Raw genomic sequence first — 27,964 nt, 5'->3', positions numbered from 1 at the left:
AGCTGCCAAGGTGGGACCACAGGTGAAGGCACAGAGATGTCAATTAGTTGTGGAGTCTTGGGGGACTCAGTGCTGTTGGACTTCAGGGCACGTTGTGGTAGACTAGAGGAAGAAAAGAGTGGAGCAATATGCAAGGGTACAATTTAAAAAGTTCCAGAAAAGTTCAAAGAATCTGAACTGCAATGTCTAAATCATTAAGACCTATTAAAGAGAATACTCAGACTTGTGGTTTGAGCAAATATCAGTCTAAGAGCAGGACAGAGGTTGGGCCAGAGCTGTGCTGTCTGGTTTGGTAGCCACTAGTCACATGTGGTTAAGGAGCACTTAGAATGTGGCATGTTCCCACTGAGATGTGCTGGAGGTATAATGATACACACTAGTTTTTGAAGCCTGGTAGGAAAAAAATGGAAAATGTTTCATTAATAACTATTTTACATTGAATAAATGTCACAATGATAATATTTTGGATATATTGGGTTAAATAGAATATATCATAAAATTATATACAGTTAAAATATATTAATAAATAAAATTCACTTGCTTCATTTTACTTTTTTTGATGCAGCTACTAGAAAATGTAATTTGCATGCATGACTTGCAGCGTATTTCTATTGGATAGAGCTGGTCTAATAGCTTGTCAGAGTACAGTCAAGGAGACTAAATAGAATGCTATTAATTCATTAATTCATTAATTCAACAAATATTTAGTGAGTGTTCACTCTGTCCAGGCACTGTTTTAGGCACTGGGGATACAACAGCGAACAAAAGAGACAAAGATTCCTATCCTTAAAGAGCTTGGAACCAACAGATGGAAATAGACAGCAAGAAATAATCATAAGTAAATTATGTAATATGTTAGACAAGGGTAAGTGCTATGGAAAAAGATAAAGTAGAGCAGAACAAGGGGGTCAGGAGTGGTGTGGGGTTGCAATTTAAAATGGGGTCATCAGGGCAGGATTCATTGTGAAGGTGAATTTGAGCAAAGAATTGAAGGAGATGAGGGAGTGAGCCATGGATATAAGAGGGAAGAACATCCCAGGTAGACAGAAAAGCCAATGCAAAGGCCTGGTGTGTCTGAGGAAAGAGCAAAGAAGCAGCGTGGATGGAGAGGAGTGTCCCAGGGATGGGTATAGGAGATGAGGTCTGAGAGTTAATGGAGCAGGGCTGGGAAGGAAATTGGAAGCCACTGTACTGCAGGAAATAGGGGTTATCTCAGAGTTTTGAGCAAAAAAGGGACATGATCTGATTTATGTTTTAAACTGGTCGCTCTGTCTGCTCAGTTGATGCTAGACTATAGAGGGGCCAAAGTAGAGGCAGACAAATTAGTTAGAATGGTATTGTGGATATCCAGGTAAAAGATGTCAGTGGCTCAGAGTAGAGTAGTAGCAGTGTAGGAGGTGCAAAGTGGTGGGATTCTGAGCATATCTGAAGTTAGAGCCAATAGTGATTTTCTGATGGACTGGCTGTAGGTTGTGAGACAAAGAGAGGAATGAGAAGAGCCAAGGATGACCCCAGGGATTTTGGCCTGATGGGTGATGTGAGACAGGTGAAGCAGGTTTGGGATGGGGGAGAGATTGGAGAGCTCAATTTATTGAAGTAATCCAGGTGAGAAGTATCTAAACTAAGACATTGAAAAGAGAATTACAGTAAGAGGGGTACCTATGACAGATATTTAGAAAACTTATAGAATTTGTTGATGCTTAAATACGGGAGGTGAGGGAAGGGGAGGAGTCTAAGATAAGGCCCAGCTTCTAGCCTGGGTAACTGGGTAGATAGAAGTATTTATTCACTGAAGCAGAAAATAAAGAAGAAGAAAGTGAAACTGATGTTAGGACTTGAGAGGATTCTCCATTAACTACATGCAGACAGAGCGGGATTTACTAATGGTATAACCAGGCTTCTCCTTGTTAAATAGAGATCACCTCAAACAGGAAAATAGACATCTATGCTTTCTTCATTGTCTGCTCAAAGGCCCAGAGTCTGTACAACATAGAACACTGGGTGCTGCTCTGTGGGAGTGCCAGAGTACCTTTCCCATTGCTTGCTCCCCAGCAAATGTCCTCTACACAGACTGACCAGCAATTCCCAGAGGATAAGTGGGTAGGAGATAGACCAGGGGTTGGTTGGGGTACAGAACGTTCTCAGGGTACCGTAGGTGGGGGGAGACAGGAAGAGGAAGAGGTGGAAGATGTCAAAAAAAATCTGGTAGTACTGCATTCTGGGATTCTATCTTATGCTGTTTTCTAGAAACTCAGAGATTGAGAGAACTAGAAAGTGATTGGGAGAGAAGATGCTACTTTTCTACAACAAAGGTGTATACCAGGTAAACTGCTAGGACCTGGACTTGGATCTGTGCACCTCAACCTGCCCTGAACTGTAGCTCTAAGAAGGGATTTTGGTCATGACACAAATGGAAAGAGAGCAGCATCACAAAATAATGGTTACATGCCATTTGTTGACAAACATTGAGTTTGAACAGATCTTACCATGTCTGAAGGTAAATAATAAAGAAAAAAAAAGTCTTTATATAAATACAGAACAAGAAAAGGACTGACATCTAGAAGACTAAGAAGGAGAACACAGCTCTGAAAATGACCCATTATAGCATCTAGAAAAAACATGGAGAAAGCTGTTTGGCATCATCAGTAGAATGGTTTCTGTGCATAGTTGTAGAAAAACAGGCTGAAATAAAAATACGAAAGGATGTGTTGGAAAGGGAAAAGGATGAGATGAGGAAGGATGATTAGGATATTAAAAATGTAATAGCAGAATTAAAGTCTTCATTGGAAGCATAAGAAGCAGAAGCAATATTACGCACTAGGAGATTAGTACTGCTGAGGATAAACTTGAAAAGCTCTCCTAGAACGTAGCAAAAAAGGCCAAAGGGATGAAAACAATGAGTGAGAACATAATAGATATGGGGCACAAGGAACCCATCCACTAATCATTGCTCCTGGAGGAGAAGCCAGACCAGATGAACAAAACCAGATAATAGAAGAAAAATTTCCTGAGCAGAAGAAACTCTATGTGTATAGATTGCAAGTGCCCACTGCATCCCAGTAAATGAACTGAAATCCTCTAGACAGATTACATCTATGAATCAAGCAACTGAAGTGAGGAGAAAGGACAAGTCAGAGGAAGGAAGTTCAACAGAGCGATTCCAAAGGCAAAGTTCTGAGAAAATGACAGTAAATGAAAGGTTAGATATCTACAGGAGCACGTGATGTCCAAGAATTAAATTGATGACAGTTTTAGTTAAACTGTGCAAATGCATGAAATTTCACCACCTTAGTGAGAGGCTGGCTGTGCTGCTGGTAAACAGGGTACAAAAAGAGGCCATCAAGGGACTAGCAATGTTTGATGGGCATGAGCAAGGGTAGAGAAGGTGCTAGAGTTGTCCCCAATTCTCAAGGGAAGAATAGTAAGTTGACTGAAATAAACTCATTCTATTTGGAAGAGTAAGTAGAAAATATGACAAGGACAGGATGACAGGGGCCTTCTTTTGATGGTCAACCACTTAGGAACATGGGCAAAAGCATGAAATGAGACAGGATTTGTTTAAGAAATTAGGTTCTAGGGCTCTTTGACAGATAATACAGAAAGACAAAAGAAACAAAAGAAAATTGCTGTAACCCTGCATCCATTTCTCTCAACCATTCATCTCTTTTGGTTTTGAAGATGGAAGGAAGGCGGACTGGAAAGGAAAGGAAAGTAGTGGAAAAGGAGATGGTAAAGAGGAAAAGAGAAGAGGAGTGTCAAGGGTTTCCAACATCAGTGAGAGGAAGCAGACCAGACCTGAAGCTGAGAGCGCACTTCTGCTGGGAGAGCTCAGCCCTAACTTTTGGCACTGTTTCTGATGGCACCGGGGCCTCTGGAAAACCATAAGTGATCCCCGGACCTTGATTGTGATCCCCCTAGTTCTCTGGAAAGGGGCTGCTCCCACTCCCTCTCAGTGCCCCGCAGGCAGGAGAGAGTGAAAGGGTGTTACTCACCTGGGCAGAGGTGCTATGGAGCTTCAGCAGCCCATTCTCAAGTCGCTCCATTTTGGACTTGAGCTCTCTTCCATTCTTGCGCAACAAGCTCTGGTAGAGCCTGATGAACTCCAGAAAGGATTTGGGAGTTGTGTAGTTGTAGCGCTGCTCATTGCTCAGATAAGACTGGGAGGTTTGGTTGACACTTGTGTGGACAAAAGCCATGAACTTGCTAATGGACTGCTTGACTGTGGGCTAAAATCAAAGAGCAGGAAATAAAGGATACCTTGTCATGAAGACTGGAAGTGACTGACTACCCCCGCTCATTGCTTCCCCACACGAGAAGTTGTGCTCCGACAACTCTATCCAAGCCAGATTTTTAACCCTAAAATCGTGGACATGGAATTCTCTGTACCCCGAGGTGAAGAGGATCTTGCGGAGTGTCTCCTTTTCCCTCTCACCTCAATGCTGTCCGTGTTCTGCAGGAAGCGGAGGCTGACAGACTCCAGTGCCTGCTGAGGCCACTCATGGAACCAGTCGATGGCCGTGCAGTTCACAATGGCTGGGAACTTCCTGCTACGGACCCTCAGCTTGTTCCCCACCGGGGAGAAACAGAGAGTCACCTGAGAAGTCAGAAGGGTGAGGAGAACCAGGAAGGTTAAAGAGAGACAGATACAGCTTTGGATTCTCTTTTTCCTGGAAAATTGGGAAGCACATCAAAAGAGACAAAATATGTATGTACAAAATCTGTAAATACTAGCCAGCCTTTCCAGCCAAGAAATTAAAAATGCTGGGACTGCATGAAGGAAGATGGAAGCCATTGCCCATGAAGCAGATGAGAAGCGCATCCTTGCAAAGGTGCTCAGGCTGAGAAGGGCACTTCACCCTCAACACCCACTCCCAAGACAACCAATAAAGACAGCTGTGTCCAAAACACCAGCAGGGGCTCTTGTGAACCACCTCTGGTCCTGCCTACCCTGGGCAGCAAATCCTTCTATACCTTCAGTTGTCGGCGGACTCGATCTACAAAGAACTTCCAGCAGTTCTCTCTGCTGTCAATCAGACCTTGGCTCTTGACTTCATTCCTCACATTGCTTATGATGCTCTCAACTTCATCATCTGAGTAGAGGTCTGGGATCTCTCCTGGGAAGACATGGAGCACAAATGGGCAGCTTTGGCATCTCTCTGCATGATGTAATTGGACACGAGAAGTTATCCAACCTTGGGACACGGCTCCTTTGTTCTTTAGGCCATGTTCCACCACTCTTGCTGGTGAACCTGGACAGACACCATAACTACTCTGAACCCAGCACAGGGGAATGATACTTTAAAGAATGGAACAGGGTGTATGGAACACTCCTGTCCTGGGTCAGCGTTGGTAGCGCAGCGCTTTCAATTGTCTTTTCTTCTTTTGCTTAGAGAATTTATTTATTAACCACTGTTAGTAGAAATTGTGCTCCTAAGGAGTTTAATATTTAGCAGAAAAAATAAAACATATGTAAAACAGCTACAAGACCATGAGTAAAAAGGTCCATGAGAAACATATGGGTAAGTCCTCATATTTAAGAAGAAGGAGCTATCGCTTTCTATTCAAGAAGAAAGAAAGAGAGAGAGCAGGTAAAGATTTTATTATGTGATAAGTATGACATGTTAAATAAATGGGAAAAAGATGAACTACTCTATGCATGGTATCAAGAAAACTCAAATCTGAAAACCAATTATGGTTGGATCCTTATATTCCACTGTACACTAGGATAAATTACAAATGGATCAATGATTTAACTACAAAAAAATAAAACCATAAAAATGATAGAAAAAATGAGAGAAGTCCTTTCTTCTTTTTTAAAGTTTGCTAAACCCTGGTCTAGCACAGCCTTCAGGGTTATCTAATTCTGATTCTTGTATTTAAAAAATTTTTTTTCAAGGTATGCTTTTTGGTGAGGAAGATTCCTCCTGAGCTAACATCTGCTCCCAATCTTCCTCTTTTTTTTTCTTCCCAAAGACCCAGTACATAGTTGTGTAACCTAGTTGTAAGTCCTTCTAGTTCTTCTATGTGGGATGTCACCACAGCATGGCTTGATGATCTGTGTGTAGGTCTGCACCCTGGATCTGAATCAGTCAACACTGGCCACCAAAGTGGAGTGTGCAACCTTGATCACTTAGCCACAGGGCTGACCCCGAGAAGTACTTTCACAATCTCTGAGTGGGGAAGGACTTTCTAACTATAACTCAATAGATATGCTTTAAAAGAAAGATAAATTTGATACATATAAACTGACAAATTTTATATAAAATATGCATTTTATATAAAAATAAAAAATTTTGCATGGTGAAAGCATCATAGGCAAAGTATAACAACAACAACAAAAGCTAAAGAATCACTTAAGAAAACATGACTTTTCCAAAGATATGCAAGTGGCCAATAGGTACATGAAAAGGTGCTTAATATCACTAATCATCAGGGAAAGGCAAGTCAAAATCACAGTGAGATAGCACCTCACACCTGTTAGGATGGCTATTATCAAAAAGACAAGAGATAACAAGTGTTGGCGAGGATGTGGAGAAAAGGGAACCCTTGGTGCACTGTTGGTAGGAATATAAACTGGTACAACCACTATGGAAAACAGCATGGAGGCTCCTCAAGAAATTAAAAATAGAAGTGCCATATGATCCAGCAATCCTACTTCTGGGTATATATCCAAAGAAGTGAAACCATCATCTTGAAGAGGTATCCGCACCCCTATGTTCATTGCAGCATTATTCATAATAGTCAAAGTCTGAAAACAACCTAAGTGTCCCTTAATGGATGAGTGGATCAAGAACGTATGGTAAATATATCTCCAATGGATTATTATTCACCCTTAAAAAGGAAGGAAATCTTGTCACTTGAAACAACATGGATGAACCTATAGGGTATTATGCTAAGTGAAATAAGCCAGACAAAGAAAGACAAATGCTACATGGTATCACTTATATGTGGAATCTAAAAGAAAAAGTCAAACTCATAGAAACAGAGAGCTGAGGGGTGGGAAAAATAGAGAGAGGTTGGTAAAAGGGTTCAGATTGTCAACTATAAGATGAATAAGGTCTGAGATCTAATGTATAAGATAGTGATTATAGCTGATAACACTGTATTGTACAATGAAATTTGCTAAAAGAGTAGAACTGAAATGTCCTCACCAAAAAAAAGGAGGGGAGGGAGAAAAATATATATGTTTAACTCAGATTAGAGTTAAATAGCTAATCTCCTTAATATGTAAAGAAACTCTCTACAAATAAAGGAAAAGTTCCATAATTCAATAGAAAGATGTGGTGAAGGATAAGAAAAGAGTGTTCACAGTACAGAAAATAAAAATGTCTCAAACATATGAACAAATGCTTTGCCTCACCCGTAATAACAGAAATGTACGTTGAAACTATGCTTACCTTTTTCTTTGTACAAATCACATTGGCAAACATATGAACAGACACTCAGCCTCACTCACAATGATAGAAACGTACTTTAAAACAATGCCTAATTATTATTTTCTACCAGTTTGGCAAAATCCTGAAAGTTAGATAAACTACAGTATTAATGAGGCAATATATGATGAATACAATTTTTAAAAAGCCTTAACTAAATGTATAAAAATAAATATGTGATAACCAAGTAGAATTTATCCTGGGAACGCAAGGATGGTTAAATATTAGAAAAATCTATTAAAATAGCTCACTACATTAATAGACTAAAGAAGTAAAACATGACTATCAAAATACATGCATAAAATTTCTAAAAATTTAGTTTGTTAGCAAACTAGGAATAAATGAGATATCTCTTAAGTGTAATAGATATCTATTGCAAAACCAAAGCAAACATCATAGCTAACGGTGAAATACTAAAAGACTCTCTTTCAAATCAGGTAGAAGACAAGCATGACTGCTATTCACATTTTCTATTCAACATTATGTGGAGGTGCTAGACTATGCAAAAAGTCCAGGAAAAGAAATAAAGCGTAGAAGGATATTTAAGGAAAGAATAAAGCTACTGTTCAAAATCTAATTTTCTACATAGAAAACCTAGGAGAATATATACATAAACAATCAGAACTCATAAGCTTGTTCAACAACAAGCTTGCCGGATACAAAATCAATATGGGAAATAAAATGGCATTTCTGTATGTTAGCAAAAAACCCCGTTATTTTAAAAGTTATTTAGAATACCAACAAAAACTATAGGGCAGGTAGTAATAAATGTATAAAAAGATGTGAAAGATCTTGATGTAAAAGCTATAACATATTATTGAAGGGCATAAATAAAACCCTAAATTAATGGAGAGAAATATTGTGTTCATGGGTGGATGACAGTATTACTAGTATCACAAAAATGGAATTCCAATAAAAAAATCAAAGGAACTTCTCTTTTGATCTTGATAAGCATATTCAAAATTTATATGGAAGAGCAAAGGGTAAAGATTGGCCATGATATTTGTGAAGAAGAACCAGAAGGAGGGATTTGCCCTACCAGAAATCAAGTCTTCTTGTAAAGCTATGTTAGTTAAAACAATGTGAAATTGGTACCATAAACAAATAGAACAGTGAGTGAAACACCTAGAAACAGATCCAATATAAACAGGCAATTGATATAAAAAATCAGTGTGCAGACAAGGGATAGACTAATCAGTAAGTGATGTTAGGATAATCAATATTAATATTAAAAAATAAAATTAGAAAACTATACAAAAATACATTCCAGGTAGCTTAAAGACACAAATATGAAAAGCAAACATTAATAATTTGAAAATAAAATACGGGGGCTGGCCCAGGGGTGTAATGGGTAAGTTCACATGCTCTGCTTTGGTGGCCCAGGGTTCACGGGTTTGGATCCTTGGCACGGACCTACACACCGCTGGTTGGGCCATGGGGTGGTGGTATCCCACATACAAAATAGGGGAAGATTGGCACAGATGTTAGCTCAGGGACAATCTTCCTCAAGCAAAAAGAGGAAGATCAGCAACAGATATTAGCTCAGGGCCAGTCTTCTTGACCAATAAATAAATAAATAGAATAAAATAAAATACAGGAGATTATTTTTATGGTGTTAGGACAAAATTTCTGAAACAGAGTATAAACAGCACAAAGCATTAGAAAAAGACTGCCACATTTTACAACATTTAAACTAAATCAGCATGACAAAAGTCAGGTGGAGACTTCAAAAATATATTTACAACCCACGTAATGAAAAAAGAGTTAGTATCAAGAATATACAAAGAACTCTTACAAATCCATACGAAAATGACAAAGAACCCAAGAGCAAAGGGCAAACTATATAAATAGGCAACCAAGACAGTGTCAAGATGGCAGCATAGGTGGACTCTGAACTCACCTCTTCCCACAGTCACAACAAATTTACAACTGTTCTTGGAACAATGACCCCTGAGAGAGAACTGAAAACTGGATAAAAAGAACCCCTGCAACGAGGGACAGTGCTGACTGAGGTAGACGCAGCAGAAACTCTTTTCTGGAGAGAAAAGAGCCACCTTTGAGCCACAGCATTTCATGGCTGGCCAGGAGAAATCTTGAGGTACACAGCCTTCCCTGGAAGAGCGGGGGATCTGAGCAGGAGAGCATTACCACTATAAGCAGCTTTGAGACTCAGCACAACTGAAACGAGTGTCATAATATCAGGCTTCACTGGCTACTAACTACAATGGGGAATACCCCCAGAAAAGATATCAGACATAAGGGGAAAAGGAGCCTGCTCTTAAAGGGCCCACACACTAATTTACCTATTTTGGAAAGCAACCTAAAATTATCAGAAAGAAAGATGCACAGTCCTTTGGTGAAAGGAGACTCACTTGATAGGCTCTGGGTGCATCTGGGTGAGAGGTGAGACCTCCCTAGGGACTGAGACATTGGTGGCAGCCATTATTGTGACCTAGTACAGATGTGCTGACACAGATGTTGGCAGATGCCATTGAAATTCTTCCCCTGGCCTGTTAGTTCCCCCACTCACTAGAGCATGGATTTAATCCAGTTCAGCCAGGACAGGCAGTCTGCCCTAGGGACTGGTCCCACCCAACAGCAAGCCCTTGGGTAACTTGTGTGCCCGCATAGGTGGGGTGAGTGGAACCTCTGCAGCTGGATGAGTAGGTCCACCTCTGCGGGGCAGGGCATGTGTGAGGGGCAGGTGGAGTGTGTGGGGCATTGGTGGAGTGTGTGGGACCTCTGCAGTAGGGCAAGTGGGTCCACTTCAGTAGGTCAGGGCATACACACGGGGCAGGACTGTGTTGACAGGGTGTGTGGCTCTGTGGGTGGTGGGGTCTGACAGCTGCAGCAGACTTGTGCTTCTCAAACAGTTACAGAGGGATTGGCCCCACCTTCCAAAGCCTGAAACAGTTGGGTGCTCCCATGCCTAGGGCCAGCCCCACTCAGTTGCAATCCTGAGAGAGCTGACAAGAACCTTGCAGGCCAGAGACCTAAAGCAATTATAAGCCCCTGAGCCTAGCAACCAGTCACGCTGGGAGCCTACTCAACAGAAAAACTGCAACAGGAATGTGCTATTAGACTTGCAGCCAACTCTGCTGGGGTTCCCCATGCCCAATAAAGTGACTGAAGGATCCATAGCATCCACACGCACCTGAACATTACAACCAGCCAGCCAGGGGGACAGCCCAGCCTTCCTGGGCACCTGCAGCAAGAGAAACCCTACCACAATAGAAGGACACATAGCCCAGACAGGGGACACTCCTGGAACACTTGGAACTGGTGATGAGATGGAAGCACACTGCTGGGCCTCATAAGGCATCTCTTACATAAAGCCACCTCTCTAAGATTGAGAGATGTAGCCTACCTACCTAATACACAGATGTAAGCACAGAGAAAGAGGCAAAATGAGGAGACAAAGGAATATATTCCAAGTAAAAGAACAGGACAAAACCCCAGAAAAAGAACTAAACAAAACAGAGATAAACAATCTACCTGACAAACAGTACAAACTAAGAGTCATAAGGATGCTCACTGATCTTGGGAGAAGAATGGATGAACTCAGTGAGAACCTCAACAAAGAATTGGAAAATATAAAAAAGAACCAATCAGAAATGAAGAACACAATACTGGAAATGAAAAAAATCACTAGAGGGACTCAATAGCAGAGTAGATGATACAGAAGAATGGATCAGCGGATATACACAGAACATTCCATACAAAAACCACAGAATACACATTCCTTTCAAATGTACATGGAACATTCTCTAGGATAGATCACATATTAGGCCACAAAACAAGTCTCAATAAATTTAAGAAGATTGAAATAATACCAAGCATCTTTTCTGACCACAATGGTATGAAACTAGAAATCAATTACAGGAAGAAAATAAAAAATGCCACAAATATGTGGAGATTAAACAAAATGCTATGGAACAACAATTGGGTCAATGAAGAAATGAAAGCAGAAATTAAAAAAATACCTGGAGACAAATGAAAATGAAAACATGACATGCCAAAATGTATGAGACACAGCAAAAGCAGTTCTAAGAGGGAAGTTCATAGCAATACAGGCCTACCTCAACAAACAAGAAAAATCCCGAATAAACAATCTAACAGTGCACCTAAAGGAACTGGAAAAAGAAGAACAAACGAAGTCCACAATCAGTAGAAGGAAGGAAATAATAAAAATCAGAGCAGAAATAAATGAAATGGAGAATAAAGAAACAATAGGACAAAATGAATGAAATGAAGAACTCATTCTTTGAAAAGATAAACAAAATTGACAAATCTGTAGCTAGACTCAACAAGAAAAAAGAGAGAAGTCTTAAATAAATAAAATCAGAAATGAAAGAAGAAAAATTGCAATGAACACCTCAGAAACATTATAAGAGAATACTATGAAAAGCTATACACCAACAAATCGGATAATCTAGAAGAAATAGATAAATTCTTAGAATCATACAACCTTCCAAAACTGAATTGAGAAGAAACAGAGGGGCTGGCCCATGGCCGAGTGGTTGGGTTTGCACACTCCACTTTGGTGGCCAAGGGATCGCTAGTTCAGATCCTGGACGCGTACCTAGCACCACTCATCAAGCTATGCTAAGGTGGCATCCCACATGGCAGAGCTGGAAGGACCTGCAACTGGAATGTACAACTGTGTACTGGGGGGCTTTGGGGAGAAAAAGAAAGAAAGAAACAAAAGATTGGCAACAGATGTAGCTTGGGGCCAATCTCTAAAACAAAAAACAAAAAGAAGACGAAATAGAGAATTTGAATAGATCAATTACCAGTAAGGAGATTGAAACGGCAATCAAAAACTTCCCCAAAAATAAAAGTCCAGGACCAGATGGCTTCCCTGGTGAATTCTACCAAACATTCAAAGAAGACTTAATACCTATCCTTCTCAAACTCTTCCAAAAAATTGAAGAGGAAGGGAGGCTTCCTAACTCATTCTATGAAGTTAACGTTACCCTGACACCAATACCAGACAAGGACAACACAAGAAAAGAAAATATAGGCCAATATTACTGATGAAGATCGATGCAAAAGTCCTCAACAAAATATTAGCAAATCGAATAAAACAATACATTAAAAAGATCATACGCCATGACCAAGCGGGATTTATTCCAGGGATGCAGGGATGGTTCAACACCCACAAATGGATCAACATGATATACTATGTTAACAAAATGAAGAATAAAAATCACATCATTGTCTCAATAGATGCAGAGAAAACATTTGACAAGATACAGCATTCATATCTGATAAACACTCTGAAAAAAACGGGTATAGAATGAAAATACCTCAACATAATAAAGACCATACATGACAAACACACAACAATATCATTCTCAATGGAGAAAAACTGAAAGCTACCCCTCTAAGAACAGGAACCAGACAAGGATGCCCACTGTCACCACTCTTATTTAACATAGTATCAGAAGTCCTAGGTGAGCAATCATGCAAGAAAAAGAAATAAAAGGGATCCAAACTGGAAAAGAAGAAGTGAAACTGTCACTGTTCTCAGATGACATGATTTGATACATATAAAACCCCAAAGAATCCACCAAAAAACTTTTAGACATAATAAATGAATACCATAAAGTTGCAGGATATAAAATCAACATACAAATATCAGTTGTCTTTCTATGCACTAACTACGAAGTAGCAGAAAGAGAAATTAAGAATACAATCCCATTTACAATTGCAACAAAAAGAATAAAATATCTAGGAATAAACTTAACCAAAGAGGCGAAAGATCTGTATGTTGAAATCTGTAAGACATTGTCAAAAGAAATTGAAGACATGAAGAAATGGAAAGATATTCCATGCTGTTGGATTCGAATAATTAACATCATTAAAATGTCCATAGTTCCTAAAGCAATCTACAGATTCGATGAAATCCCTATCAAAGTTACAGTGACATTTTTCACAGAAATAGAACAAAGAATCCTAAACTTTATGTGGAACAACAGAGGGCCCCAAATAGCCAAAGGAATGCTGAGAAAAAAGAACAAAGCTGGAGGTATCACACTCCCTGATTTCAAAATATACTACAAAGCCATAGTAACCAAAACAGCATGGTACTGGCACAAAAACAGACACACAGATCAATGGAACAGAATCGAGAGCCCAGAAGTAAACCCACACATCTATGGACAACTAATTTTCGACAAGGGAGCCAAGAGCATACAATGGAGAAAGGAAAGTCTCTTCAATAAATAGTTTTGGGAAAATTGGACAGCCACATGCAAAAGAATGAAAGTAGACCATTATCTTACACTATACACAAAAATTAACTCAAAATGGATTAAAGACTTGAATGTAACATCTGAAACCATGAAACTTCCATAAGAAAACATAGCAGTATACTCTTTGACATCAGTCTTAGTGGCATATTTTCAAGTACCACGTCTGACTGGGCAAGGCAAACAACAGAAAAAATAAACAAATGGGACTACATCAAACTAAAAAGCCTCTGTACAGCAAAGGAAACCACCAATAAGATGAAAAGACAACGTAACCATGAGAAAATATATTTGCAAACCATGTATCTGATAAGTGGTTAATATCCAAAATATATAAAGAACTCATACATCTCAACAACAAAAAAACTAACAACCCAATTAAAAAATGGGCAAAAGATCTGAACAGACATTTCTCCAAAAAGATACACAGATGGCCAACAGGCACATGAAAAGATGTTTAGTATTACTAATTATCAGGGAACTGCAAATCAAAACTACAATGAGATATCTCCTCATGCCCATCAGAATGGGTATGATTAACAAAACAGGAAATAACAAGTGTTGGAGAGGATGTGGAGAGAAGGGAACTCTCATACACTGCTGGTGGGAGTGCAAACTGGTGCAGCCACTATGGAAAACAGTATGGAGTTTCCTCAAAAATTTAGAGTAGAGCTACCATATGACCCAGCTATTCCACTGCTGGGTATTTATCCAAAGAACATGAGAACACGAATGCATGAAGATACATGTACCCCTATGTTCATTGCAGCATTATTCACAATAGGTGAGACTTGGAAGCAACCTAGGTGCCCAGCAAGGGACGAATGGATAAAGAAGATGTGGTATATATGCATAATGGAATACTTCTCAGCCATAAGAAACAATGAAATCCGGCCGTTTGTGACAACACGGATGGACGTTGAGGGTACTATGCCAAGCAAAATAAGTCAGAGGGAGAAAGTCAAATACTGTATGATCTCACTCATAAGCAGAAGATTAAGACAACAACAAACAATCACATAGAGACAGAGATTGAATCGGTGGTTTACCAGAGGGGAAGAGGGGAGGGAGGAGGACAAAAGGAGTGAATAGGCACATGTGTGTGGTGATGGATTGTAATTGGTCTTTGGCTGGTAAACATGATGTAATCTACACAGAAATCAAAATACAATGATGCATACCTGAAATTTATATAATGTTATAAACTAATGTTACTGCAATAAAAAAATAAAATTAAAAAAATAGGCAACTAACAGAAGATGAATAGCTCATACACTTTTGAAAAGATGCTCCAATGTCACAAGTAATAAGGGAAAGGGAAACAATGAGATTCCATTTCATGCTCATTGGCAAAAGTCAATATGTCAGGGGCTGGCCTGGTGGTGTAGTGGTTAAGTTCATGAGCCCCACTTCAGCAGCCTGGGGTTCACCAGTTTGGATCCTGGGCACAGACCTATGCACTGCTTATCAAGCCATGCTGTGGGAGGCATCCCACATATAAAGTGGAGGAAGATGGGCATAGATTTTAGCTCAGGGCTGATCTTCCTCAGCAAAAAAAAAAAAAAAAAAAAAGAGGAGGATTGGTGGTGGATGTTAGCTCAGGGCTAATATTCCTCAAAAAAGAAAGTTAATATGTCAGATAAACCAAGTGTTGGTGAGATTATGAGGAAACAGGTAATCACATAGAGAGTGAATTTGTACAAGTACTCTGGAGAGCAACTTGGCACTTTTTAATAAAGTTGAAATGCACATACCAGACAGTTTAGTAATCTATGTTAAAAATTGTAAAGAAACTCTTGCACATGCACACCAGAAATTTCTATTTGGCAACATTGTTCATAATTGCATGGGTGTTTCTTTTATTGCTTTCTGCATATCCAAAATATTTTGGAAAGAAATATAGAAAAACATAAAGGGGAAGAAGTAATGTAGGTGGTGAGAATGTGAAAACTGTGAGGGAGAATCAGAAAGGGAAAGAAGAGATGGACAAGAGCAAAAATACTGAATTAGGAACCAGGGAGTGGGCTTCTAGCTTGGCTGGAAGAGTTGGCCTTGTAAAGGAGGGATGGTAATGCGAGAGGAAAGGAGCTGACTTAAAGAAATGGAGACAGACTGGGAGGTAGAAATGTAGTTGTGAGGCTAATACTAACGACACAAGTTTTCTCAATGAGAGAGATGAGATTGAGGGAGGTAAGCATGAAGGAAGCATGGGTAGAGTTAAAATCTTGAAAACATTGGATATGATGTAAAGTGAATGTGGTTCACCCCAGGATATTCTATGGGTATCAGAAAAGCTCCCTCATATTTCCAGAACAAGGCTTGAGGTAGCTATTGAAGCTGTGTGGACCTGGAATCACATACAAGCTCCCCAGCAAAGTTCTCTGCACCCACATGCTTCTTCCTTCCTCCGTAACCAACATGTCATAGAAATGTTCAAGATGGAAGAAGCCATGGGCCCCCCCTACCCATGCTACTTTTTTGCGGACTTGGGTGAGGTCCTCACAGATGGGTGGTTTGGCAAATGGTCTGTAACTAATCACAGTGATGGGAATTATGATTCTATTTGTTACTGAAATCGCCACACTTCCTAGAACTACTGTATCTGGAGGAAACCATGCCAAATTTCCAACAAATTCTGGCCTTCATAGTTTGACAACACTAATCCAGCCAAGAGTTTATGAAGAGTTTTATACTAATTAGAGTTACTCATTTAAAAGGTCAAAACAAAAAAAGAGATTATCATGAAAATGATCATTTACTTTTTTCCTTTAATTGGGCAAACTTGATTTAATTTCCATTCATTAAGATACTTCATAGCATGCATATAAAATATCCTGTGCTATAACTTGGCAAAAGCAAGGTCTTATTAATGGAATAACCCATTTCAGCTTCATTCGATAAAAAATAGGGATCAGAGAAGACTGCTAGGACAATGAAATGGTATTTAGCATGTGTTGGGAGTTAAGGAGTTCAGGGCAATCTTAAAAAGAGAAACACTCCAATAGAATTGGTATGAGCCATACTCGTCCAGCTTAAGGGGTTGACTGCCTCTAGTGGTCTGTGTTCCTTTCTCCTTCGCCTCTCTGATAATCAGCACTTCCTAATCTAGTAATATCTTAGAGCCCCGAAGTGAGAACTTTGATTTCCTTTGGTTTCATTATCTGTAATAATAAAGTCACCTTTTTCTTGTTTGAGATATGTAGGATTTATGTCCTTTCAGTGTTCTGCGTAGAAAAGCTGGATATTGAGGAGGCGAACTGGTCGACAGGCTAAATCTGGCTGCCTCTTTTTGTGTAGCCTGCAAGCTAAGCATGGTTTTCACAACTTTTAATGGTTGAAAAAAGTTAAAATAATAATATTTAATGACACGTGAAAATTATGAAGTTGAAATATTATTGTCCATACATAAATTTTTATTGGCCACGGTCACATTCATTCATTTAGGCATCGTCTGGCTATTTTCACCCTACAATGACAGAGTTGAGTAGTCGTGACAGAAACTCTATGGTCTGCAAAGTTGAAGATATTTAGTTTCTGACCCTTTATAGAAAAAGTTTGCTGACCGTGGTTTACGTGATACCCTTAGCGCCAAGATGTTGAAAGTCTCCAGAACATTTTAGAGACTTTTTCCATATTCTTATGATGGTGGTGTTTGTCACAAGGTCCCAAGAACTCAGCAGAGGAAGATCATCAGATGGAACATTTGCGGAGCAAATGAAGTGGGAGCAAAGTTTGCATTTTCAGATTTGTTCTCCCAATTTCTCATGATGATCTTCCTGTCACTTACTGCGTGATGCAGGTAGTCACACTGGAAGCAGGAGACTGAACTGCCGAGGGGATTTTGTGATGTGAACAGAGGCAGAGGCTACTTCAATATTTGAAGTTTCTTCCTGAGGCCTAAAGCTGGGAAACCCCATTTCTGCCTCCAAGCACTTGCAGGCTTCATGTGGCCATTAACATGTCCTAATATTTTGTACCTCAGACTAGTCATCATCTTCTCTGTTAGTCTGGGATTCTCAGAGGCTACAGCTGCTTTTGGGGGAGGAGATCCTGATGGTTTTAGATGGTTTGGTTAGTTGGAGTTTGGTGATAAAAAGGGCAAAACTAAGGGTTAGATTTTCCATGAACCAGCTAGCTTCACACGGGCTGAAGGGCTTTGACCCCATCAAGGTCTAACATTTTTCAAAAACATTTCCCTGGTCTCAAGGGAGAAAAAACAAGGGAGTGTGGTGACTTTCTCAGTACCCCTGCCCCTCTCTCCACACGGCAGGAAACCTCAAAGTTCATGTCCAATAGCAATACCTAACATGCAACATAGCACATCATTCTCATGATATTACGCCCGTTAGTTCAATGAATACCTCCTGAATGCTAATTATGGGCCAGGAGATGCGTTAAGTGCTGACAGTATAAATGATGAAAACAACACAGTCTCTACCAGAGGGTTATAATTATATCAGTATTGTTTTGTTTTATAAGTTGGGTGGTAGGTATTTAACCCTTATTTTTTGCACCTCTGGATTACTTAATAACAAAAAGTTAACCAACAACAGACAACTTAGTCTCTGCCTTTCTTAAGTTTACGATGTTGTTTCAATACAATGGTGGTGTGTGCAACCACTGAGTGCTATAGAAACATGAAGGGATGTTTCTCATTCCTTGGGGTGACAGTAGATCAATAAAGATTTCCTAGAGACATAACACCCAAAATAAGTCTTTTAATGTGGGTAAAAGTTAATCTAGACAAAGAAGGAGAAGAGCATGAGGTTTAAAAGAAACCATGAGTAAGTAAGGATGTCAGGAAACAGCACAGCATGTTATCTCAAGGAGTTAGGAATTACTAGATCACAGTGAGGGGAGTGAGGTTAGCAAAAAGGGAAGGAAGCAGGCCAAAGACACTTTTTTTCTGTACAAAAGGATTTTATCCTGCACTCAGTTAGAACTAATGAAGAAATTATAGTTTCGATAGACTCTTTTGGAAGCAGTGAGGAGAATGGATTAGAGGGGCAGTTGCCTGGGAGGTAGGGCGATGAGTTAAGAAGTATCTACATTTTTTGAAGCAAAAGATGAAAAGATCAGTGGTAGCCATAATAAAGAATTTGGAAATGGTTAAGGGGTAAAATTGGTGGCAATTGATTATCTCTTGGCAATAGGTGGTGAGGCAGAGCTTAGCAATGTAGGAGAATGTAAAGAGACATAGTCTCAAACAACTTGTGTGAGAATTTAGTACCACATGAAGAAAAGAAAAGGCTGATTACTTAAGCATCTTTTTGAATTACCCTTTTGGCATTTCTTTTTGGCAGTTGGAAAACCAATGAGGTGCTGGTTTAAATTTCCACTGTCTGTGGTTTGAGAACACATCTAGCAAACAGATCCACTGAGACCACGAAGTATGCTTAGATCTAGTGCATGCATGACAGGTTCTCTTTTGCCCCACACTTTGTCATTTTTCCTTTCAGGGAAACTGAGCCAGAACTCAGCATATGTAAAGCATAGATGTCCCATCAGGAAATCCAGTTCCAGATGCTCACGGGAGAAGAACAATCCAGGCTGGTTACAAATATTTCTGGACTCCACATTCTCATGTGATATGTGCAGATCACTCACATGTCAATCCTGGATCTAAGCCTAAAACAACTGGAAGATGAGGTTATCTTTTAATGTTCTATATACCAAGAAGAGATTTGGTCTAAATATATAAAGGATACTCTGGTGCAGAGTTGGAGGGGCATATGACTTTACAAGAGAGGGGACCCAATAAACTATTCCAGTAGACTACATAGAGGCTATGTGATACTCATTTTGGAGCACAGCACCTACTGACTGGAACATGGGAGTTTAATAAGGTTTTAAATATATGAACAGATGGAAAATGGTCTGGTCTGGGCAAGGGAGAAGCAAAAGGAAAATCCCAAAAAGAAAGCAAAAGGAACATTTTAAAGTAAAATGAAGTATGAAATCTGGCAGAGTTAGATGAGAAAGAGACGCCACACCTGGCACAGACTTCTTAGCTGGGACTGCAGTAAAATGGGCTTTCTGGAATGCTGGAAAGCTGGAGACAGGTGTCCAGTACCAGAAAGCCACGGAATGATTCTATTTTCTCCCTCTAGAGTAGGATGGGGCCTTGATGATGCTGATTTTGGTTTAAGGACCAAGAGAGAACAAATTTTGTAAGAATTTTAAAAATACCTGGGTTTAATGGCCAGTGTACATTCTCCAGGAATTATTACACAGGCAATAAGGAGAAAGCAAGAATTGAACTTTTCAGATACAGCAAGGGCCAACATTTCATGCATAGCTTCACTGGCAGCTGCATGGCCCCCCATTAAGGACACTGGCAGCAAAGAGAAGTGACTCAAAGATATGCTTTATTTGCTCTGATCTCGGTAGCGATTCTGCTTCCTATACAATTATGTATCTTTGCTAATTAAGCTGGGAATTTAACTTTTCAACTTCATGTGTAGGATTTCTTCCTATCAATCTGTAACCCACCTGAAATGCAATTGGCATAATGATGGGTTCAGAAACATTTGGTTGGTGTCAGAAGTGGGATTTATGAGATGAATTACCATCATGTTTTGATTTTGGAAATGGTGTCAGGAATCCAAGGGATAAAACAGTGAACTAAAGAAGTGTGGGGGGAAACCAGATAACCTATGGTGTGAGATCATTAGGTCATTGAGGAAGATGTTTTTGGGGGAGAGTTGAATCAGTGGAATTCACTCACTGTACCCTTATCTCCAACCTAACAGGACTTGTAGATAACTAGAGAGGGGTGAGCTGATGGCAAGATAGCCTGATGTACAGTTTCCTAGCCTCTACTGTGTTATCCAAGAATGGAGTGATTGCACAACCCCATAAAATTGAAAAACTAAGGAAGGTTCTAAGGAACCCCTGTAGCTCTGCCTAGACTGGCAGTCAGTTAACCTCTAGACAGAAATTATTTATTTGACAGGGAAAATTAGAACTAAGATATGCTATATTCTCCCTGTCAAAATGGTTGAGAAAAAAGGGGAGGAAAATTAGAAAAGTATTACTTATAATTGTATCTCTATTTTAACATGTGCATGTAAATCTTGTTTTTATGTAAAAGCTTAAAAGGGAAATATGAGCTTGAAACTCCATGATTTTGGAGCAGATTGATTGCATTAAGTTTTCACTGGGCAGGGCTTCAGAAATTCATCTGAACTTCAAAAACATTGTTTTCTAAATGAAAGATTTAAAATACTTAATAGAGGAATAAAACTTCAATTGGTAAAAGTATAACATCTTCTGTGTCTCAGACATTATTTTAGGAGAAGGTGACCTGGCTGGATTGGAGCCAATTGATATACAGGATGAGGCTGGCAATATGCCTGGCATCTACAAAGCTGTAAGTCTTTGGGAGCACAATTTTACCCTTTTTGATGGTTTTAGGAAATAGACTTTAGGGCACAGTTACAGGGTGGGAGGGTGGTTGGACCACTCTCTCCTTATTTAGTAAAATAATAAAAGATGAGGCAATGTTGTAGGTGAAATACTGTTGTAGAAGGTGGTGTGCTGTTAAAAAGACAGTATTTAGGAGGGGAAAAATGTATTGGATTGGAGGAGAAAAGCTATAAGAGTTAATAGGCAAACTCCTGGATAACTTAAATAGGGCATGTTGGGAAAAAATTGAGAGTGTGGGATTAGTCTAATGCTTGAAGCCAGCACAGTAAGGAACCTGGGACTCTGGTCTTCATCAGAAGCAAATCAAAGTTTGTTCACAGAGCCTGCTAGTGCATGATCTGGACCAGGGACCAGTGGCTCTTCATGGAAGGGATAGTAAAATGGCCTGGAGCAGCAGGGCACACAATTTGAAGCAGAAGATGATTCCAAAGCAGTGAAGTTCCTAGGGATTGCACGGCAGGAGCCATCCTGAAATGTATTTTATATGACATGGAATAGACTATGAAGTATATGGTGATCATGGTCCTTGAACTTTACAAACTAAAAGGTGTTTAGTCAAGGAGCCAGGGGGTGGAAAATTATGCTTTCTGAAATGACGAAAAGCTGAAGGCAGAAATCTTGTTCAGGAACATCTGTTCACTGACTATTTTTTTAACCCAGATGAAAAGGTGGTTTTGCAGATGCTGAATTTGGTTTAAGAGCCAGGAGAGCATAACTTTTTTTTAACTAATATAAATATAAATAGATACACACACCCCACATTTTTGAAAATGCACAATTTATGTACCATATTGTCTTGTCTTCTTGGGTATATATATTTATATATATTTTGGGTATGTTTATATATATATAAAACTTTTTTCTAGAATGGTTGACATAAGTCCTGAATCCCTAAATAAATAAGGATAGTAAAGCATGAAGAGTTGAACTTTCCATTGAAGTCCTATCTTGCACCGAGAGTGTCACAGGGCAGTGGACAGCCCCTGTAAAGTTCCTTGGAAACCAAGGAAAACCATGTGGAGGTATTCTACATCTGTTCCTGTTTCCACTTTGCTTCCATAAAGTTCTGAATCCTTCATCAATTAAATTGGCAACCTAGACTTTCCCTATTGTGTAAGTTTTGTGTATGCACGTTCTCTGTGTGTATCTTCCTGCTAACACCTAACCTACCTGAAATACTGCACACATTCTAGTTTCTCTCCATCTTGGTTATGGGAAGGGAGCAGCCCCTTGTCTCTGGGCTCAGAAGATCAGCAGGTCCTTAACCTGCTCTTGCTCCTATTATCAGATCTAGTCCCACTAAGAAAGCCTCAAGATTATTGTCTGTTTTGCAATGAAAGGAAAACAAAAGAGCTAGGATAGCAAGCCCAGCACCAACCCAAGAAGGACCTTGATGAACCAGTTCTCCACTGTATCAGTTTTTACCCTCATTTCTGTGACCTAGCTCTTCTGACCTTGGACCAAATCTCCATCTTGGAATGACTCTGACTCCAGGGGGAATCTATTAGAGACATCCAAGTGCAAAGAGTCTCTTACCAGATGCCAAGAGATCATTGATGAGCACAAGGAACTTTTCATCAGCCACTTGGGCATCAGTCATGAGAAACACTGTGCTGAGGTTCTTTACCCCGGCTTTTAGGCACAAGCTGGCCAGGTCCACCTGCACAAACAATCAATATTAGATATCTTTGAGAAGAGGGCCTTCTTGAAAGAGATCTTCACACACTCCTTAGGAATGGGACCATTTTCTTATCTACTTCTATGGGAAACAAAGCAAGACAGTAATAGGAGGTAGTGAAGAGTGCTATCTTGCACTGACAGGCAGGAAAATATGCCTCCTTCAGGCTTCGATCTTAATAGTGGTGGGCAAGTAAAATTAAATAGTGATGATCTTTAATTCATACAACCACTGTGGCCCTTGTATTAGCTTCTAGAACTCCTGCTTTGTGCAAAGAGGTAATAGCTTTCCAAAGGACAGAGGTGGTCTCCTGTTTATCTGTGCTACCTATATCATCATAGAAGTGAATGACTTGCCCCAGGAGGCAAGCAATTGCTCTTAATCTTGACAGAAGAGTCATGTACTTGGAGCTACCGGCCTAGGGGATGAATACATCTTATGCCAGCAGTGTCTTGTGTTGTTATGACTAGCTCTAGCAAAAGACTTGTGTTGGAAAAAAAATGCATTGGGGAAAACACACACACACACACACACACGTGTGCGTACAATCACCTGGTAGGAAATTACATCCATTCAAAACTGCAAGTGGACGAAGTTTTGGGCTAGGATGCCAAGCCCTGAATTTTTCCAGCTTAGTCAGTCTTGGTTCTTTTGTTGTATCCTTTGCAGAGCTCAGCCATCAGTCCTCAGTCTTGCTCTTCTCTCTCTCTTGCACCACTCAAAGCTCATTCTCTAACAGCCTCATGCTTTTCCTTAGAGCAGAGCTTCCTTCGTGTCCAGATAATTCCCTTTTAAAGTTAATAAACTTCCTTTGAGATCAATGGTTCTCAACCTTATGCATTTACAGAATTACCTAAGACAATGTTTTTCAACTCTCATTAGAATCATCTGGGGGATGCTTTGAAATGTCCTGATGCTCAGGCCACTCCCTAGACTTTTAAGTCAGAATTTCTAGGGGGTGGGATACAGGCATCAGCATATTGGAAAGGGCTTCCAGTATATAGCCAAGGTCGAGAACCACTGTCTTGGATCATTCTGTAAATGCATAATTCTCATCTGCACTATCTTGTTTTCTCCTTTTTTGGAAATGCTAAAGATTGACCGACTGTGAACCTCATGTAAGACCTTGGATTCAGCCAATCACCAAGAGGCTAAGCTGTGGCTTCAGAGCAACAGTGAGCATCACTGGCTGAGAGATTAGGAAGGTGGTGGGTACGTCTGGCTCAGTGCTGGCTGGAATTCTCTCAGAGACAGTAAGCGCAGCCTCCTGACAGAAACTACATCATAACTCCCTACCATGCCTCTATCGTGGCCACGGAGAAAAGAGAGGAAGTTGGACAAAGTGACCTTTGGAAAGTGTATATAATGCCTTTCTCCACTTTCCAGAATGTGCATTATCTTTTAATATATGAATTCCTTATAAAACTTGGGCAGACTGCCCAAATTCCTCCTAAGTTTACTAGAGCTGCTGGAGAGGAGGGTGCTGAATTGGAGATAGATGTGCTTCCGATGTGGGTGAGAGCTGAGGCTCCAGAGACGTAACTAAAGCAGCTGACGTCTCACAAATGCAGACCTTGGGAAGGACCCTGTCCTCAGCCTGAGTCTAATGAGAAAACAGCCCCTCATGTTGCCAGCCCAGAATCTAAGAAGAAAATGGAGGGACAATTAAGGGGAAGTTTTGGGCAAGGGAACTGAAGAGCTGATGAAGAGTGACAGGGAGTTGTGGGTAGCTGGAGAGAGGCTGAGTCTCTTCCCACAGCCGCCAGCCTTCTTACCTTGAAGTCAGGGATCTGGTAGCCCTTCCGCAGAGTGATCTGGAATACATCCATGGAGCTGATGAAAGCCGCCAGCCTTGTCAGACTCTGCTTGCCGCTCCCACCTACACCAACCAGCAAAGCGTTTCCCCGCGGGGACTCCAAGATGCGATTGATACGGCAGCTACAGAGAAGGAGGCGGAGCACATGGCTTCGGTCAGACTTTCCTCTGTGAGGAGTATGCATAATGGTTCAAGTGAGAACGAACGCCCTCCTTGGAGGCACATCTTGGGCTCAGCTGTGGGAAACTTGAATTAAATTGTACCCAAACCTGGCCTCAGCTTCTTGCCCAAGTAGATTGAAGTCACTGCTGCTTTGCTGTAAGCCGAAGCCTCTGGTGAATTGGCGGCAGTGGAGGAAGAGCTCGCGGCAGCCAGGCAGGATTGGAGAACGAGTGTGGTGGCAAGGGGAAGGGCACAGGGCCTACCCTCTGTCTCCTCCCCAGCCAAGCTTGACTCTGCCGCATCTCCCCACTTCACTTTGCCTCACATATTTGTGGTTTTAGGCAAGAGGAAGGGACAGAAAAAAGAGAAAAGTAGAAATCATACAATTAGAAAAAAAAAATCCAGGCAAGGCTAGAGGACAAGCAGGAACAGAACAGCTCGTTCTCAGGAAAGAAGTAGCAAAATTAGAGTCAGCAGAATAGCAGAGAGCCCTGACACAGCTCTTGTCTCTCCTCTTTTATCTTTCCTGGATGTTGATGCCCTCGTAATGAATATTTGTGGATCCTTAGTGTCAACCTACAGGACACCCACTTCCTTAGCTTCTGGATTCTTCCCTTTGCAGCTGTACTTACCACTCTCAATACCCACACTCCCACCCCAGAAATGGGGGAAGATTCCCGGGCCCTGGGCTTAGACCACGCCCTCCAGAGGACCCCGCTCCTCCCGCCCCTCCAGGCCTTCCTCAAATGCTGCTCTTCCATCAAGCTGTTCACGGCCCCTCCTCCAGGATACACAGCCAATCTTTTCTGACTTCCCATCAGCACTATGTATATACCTTATGTAAGGTACCTACATTCTTTATAAAAATAACTCCTACTTCCTTTTCTTTTCTCATCCTAAAAACAATGACTATTCATTGTACGAAATGCATAAAATACAGAAAAAAAACCCAATTCTACTATCTAGCAATAAACGCTACTGACATTAATTATATGTCTTCCTGGACTTTTTTCTGGTGTCTGTCTGGATAAGTATATATTTATGTGTATATACATTTAGTACATCTAAAAACAATATATTTCTATCCTGTAAATTTTCAAAATTGGGTTCACCTTGTATACTGAACATTATGCTTTGAAACCATTTTTCATGTAGCAATACACTGTGATTGTTTCCCTATGCCACTCAGTAATCTGCTAAACCATGTCTTTAATGGTGGAATGATATTCCATTGTATAGAAGTAAGTTCCTCATCTGCAATAGCCTACTGTTGGATATTTAGGTTGTTCTCAACACTTTCTAGCCATAAATAATTCCATATAAATATTTTTAGTTTATATCTCTAATTATATCCATAGGATAGGTTCCTAGAAGTAAAATTAAATTGCTGAGTCAAACAGTAAGACAATTTTTACGGCTATTGATACATACTGAAAAATTAGTCCCCAGATTGGTGGCACCAATTTGTACTCTTATTGGGTAGAATTGATCAAAAAGTGAATCTATTATATTGTAGGATGAGAATATGTTAGATTATATTAGTTGAATTAGAATGTGTTGTCAGTGAATTTGGGGGTACATAACACAGTGATCAAGCCACTGTGGAGAAATGGATGGGATAAGGAGGGAGAAACAACAGGTGTTGGTGATCTTGGGATCCAAAGAATGTGTAGAACACGAGCTCAGGTAAAGTCCAACCAAAGAGAGCAGAGGATACATCCGAGACTGAATTGCACAGGCTACAATCCTGTGTTCCTGTCTTGTGTTACCGATATTATAAAGAGAAATGCCATATTCAAATTAAGTAATGGTAATTATGGGAGGAGCAAGTAGCTAACCTCAATTTGGAGGAAGGGCTGGGGAAGTTTTGGTGGGTGGGGTTTGACACGTCAACAAAATACGAGCACGTATGAGTTTAAAGGGTTCAAGAGTTTCTGTGGTTCGAATTTTCTTATTACTGCAAATTTCTTGCATATACTGATGATTTGGTCATAATTACCATCAATAAACTAAATGTTTATAGGTCCTTCTTGCCTCTTCTCTCCTAAGGGATGTGTTTGGTACTTGAAAGGAAACCCCAGCAGAAACGTAGGTGAGTCAACAAGGCCCACCGCCAGCGGCTAGGAGAGTCTGGCCCCCACCCTTGTTGACACGGGATCTTAATATATTTTTAAAAATTCTTTGCCAATTTAATGGTTGAAAATATTATGGTTTTAAATTTTATTTCTTTGATTTCTAGGCAATTGAACATTTTTCTTATTAATCATTATATATTTTTTCTTTTGTGGATTTCCTTGTCATGCCCATTGCTTACTTCTCAATTGAAGTGTTCTTCTAGATTTGTAAGACTCCTTTATGTATGTTTCAAAATATCCCCCTAATTTGTTGCTTTTATCATTTAGTTTTAATGTGTTTCAGATGTATAGAAATTTTTAGCTTTTTGGACTTAAAGTTGTGGGTCACTAAATTTACGTAGTTAAAATTTATCTTTGTAAATATTAAGGAGTTATTTGGTGACCTATATGTAGTTCTTTTATGATTTTACTTTTTCTCTTTACAATTATTTGATTGTGATGCTTATACTCTGTCTTGTATCAGATTCACACTTCTCTAGCTCTCTTATTAAAACATAGTTTCTAGACATCTGAAGAGTGTGTATACTCATCTTGCACAGTGCCAGCACACTGAAGATATTCAATAAATTTTTCTTAAATTAACAGAAGAACCCATTCCTTATACTCGGCATCACATTTGGGGTGCTGTAAGCAATCATTCTTTATGCTAAGTGCAAGGAATCATCTGTTTTGGTCTTAAAAGGAGGGGGCAGGGATGGATTAATGGAGGAGAGAGGCAAGCATGCAGGAGAAGCCCAACTGGGCTGTCTGGGCCGCCTGACACCCAGCTCTATTCTGGAAGGCCTGAGCTCAGCTTTGCATGGTCCATGCTATTCAATATCTAAATGGGAAATGCATCATTAGCGATGAAGTTTCCAAAGAAGAATGGCTACGTCTGCAACTGTCAGCATTAGACTCCAGCTGGGGACTCATTAACAACCTCTGACGAGGGCAAAGGACTTTGCATTTAAATTACAAAATTTAAAAAGAAGATCAATATTCTAAAGGGCTCCTGGGCCAGAAAACCAAGGCAGTCTAAGTTAAGCCCATTACTGAATTTCTGGGAGATTAAAAACAAA

The 27,964-nt window shown here is 40.1% G+C and overlaps 1 protein-coding gene across 13 annotated transcripts in view; it reads right to left on the bottom strand.

Moving 5' to 3' along the window:
• Positions 1-27,964, bottom strand: part of DNAH9 (dynein axonemal heavy chain 9) — a 319,325-nt gene that overhangs the window by 112,697 nt on the left and 178,664 nt on the right. For 12 of the 13 annotated variants that reach the window (XR_011423085.1, XR_011423083.1, XR_011423082.1 and 9 more), the window contains 5 exons: positions 24,569-24,731; positions 22,652-22,775; positions 4,972-5,114; positions 4,433-4,594; positions 3,993-4,226 (listed from right to left, as the gene is read on the bottom strand). Coding sequence is in view for 8 of the 13 variants with exons in the window: in XM_070226565.1 (XP_070082666.1) it covers positions 3,993-4,226; positions 4,433-4,594; positions 4,972-5,114; positions 22,652-22,775; positions 24,569-24,731 (826 nt within the window). In the remaining 5 variants the exon portion in view is untranslated. Of the gene's footprint in view, positions 1-3,992; positions 4,227-4,432; positions 4,595-4,971; positions 5,115-22,651; positions 22,776-24,568; positions 24,732-27,964 lie in introns of those variants that run through there. The other variant, XM_070226569.1, reaches the window with a different exon arrangement.

Source organism: Equus caballus, chromosome 11 (genome assembly GCF_041296265.1).
Source record: "Equus caballus isolate H_3958 breed thoroughbred chromosome 11, TB-T2T, whole genome shotgun sequence".
NCBI classification, from domain to species: domain Eukaryota; kingdom Metazoa; phylum Chordata; class Mammalia; order Perissodactyla; family Equidae; genus Equus; species Equus caballus.
The sequence above is the reverse complement of the archived record's forward strand: the minus strand, read 5'-3'. Positions and strand labels throughout refer to the sequence as shown.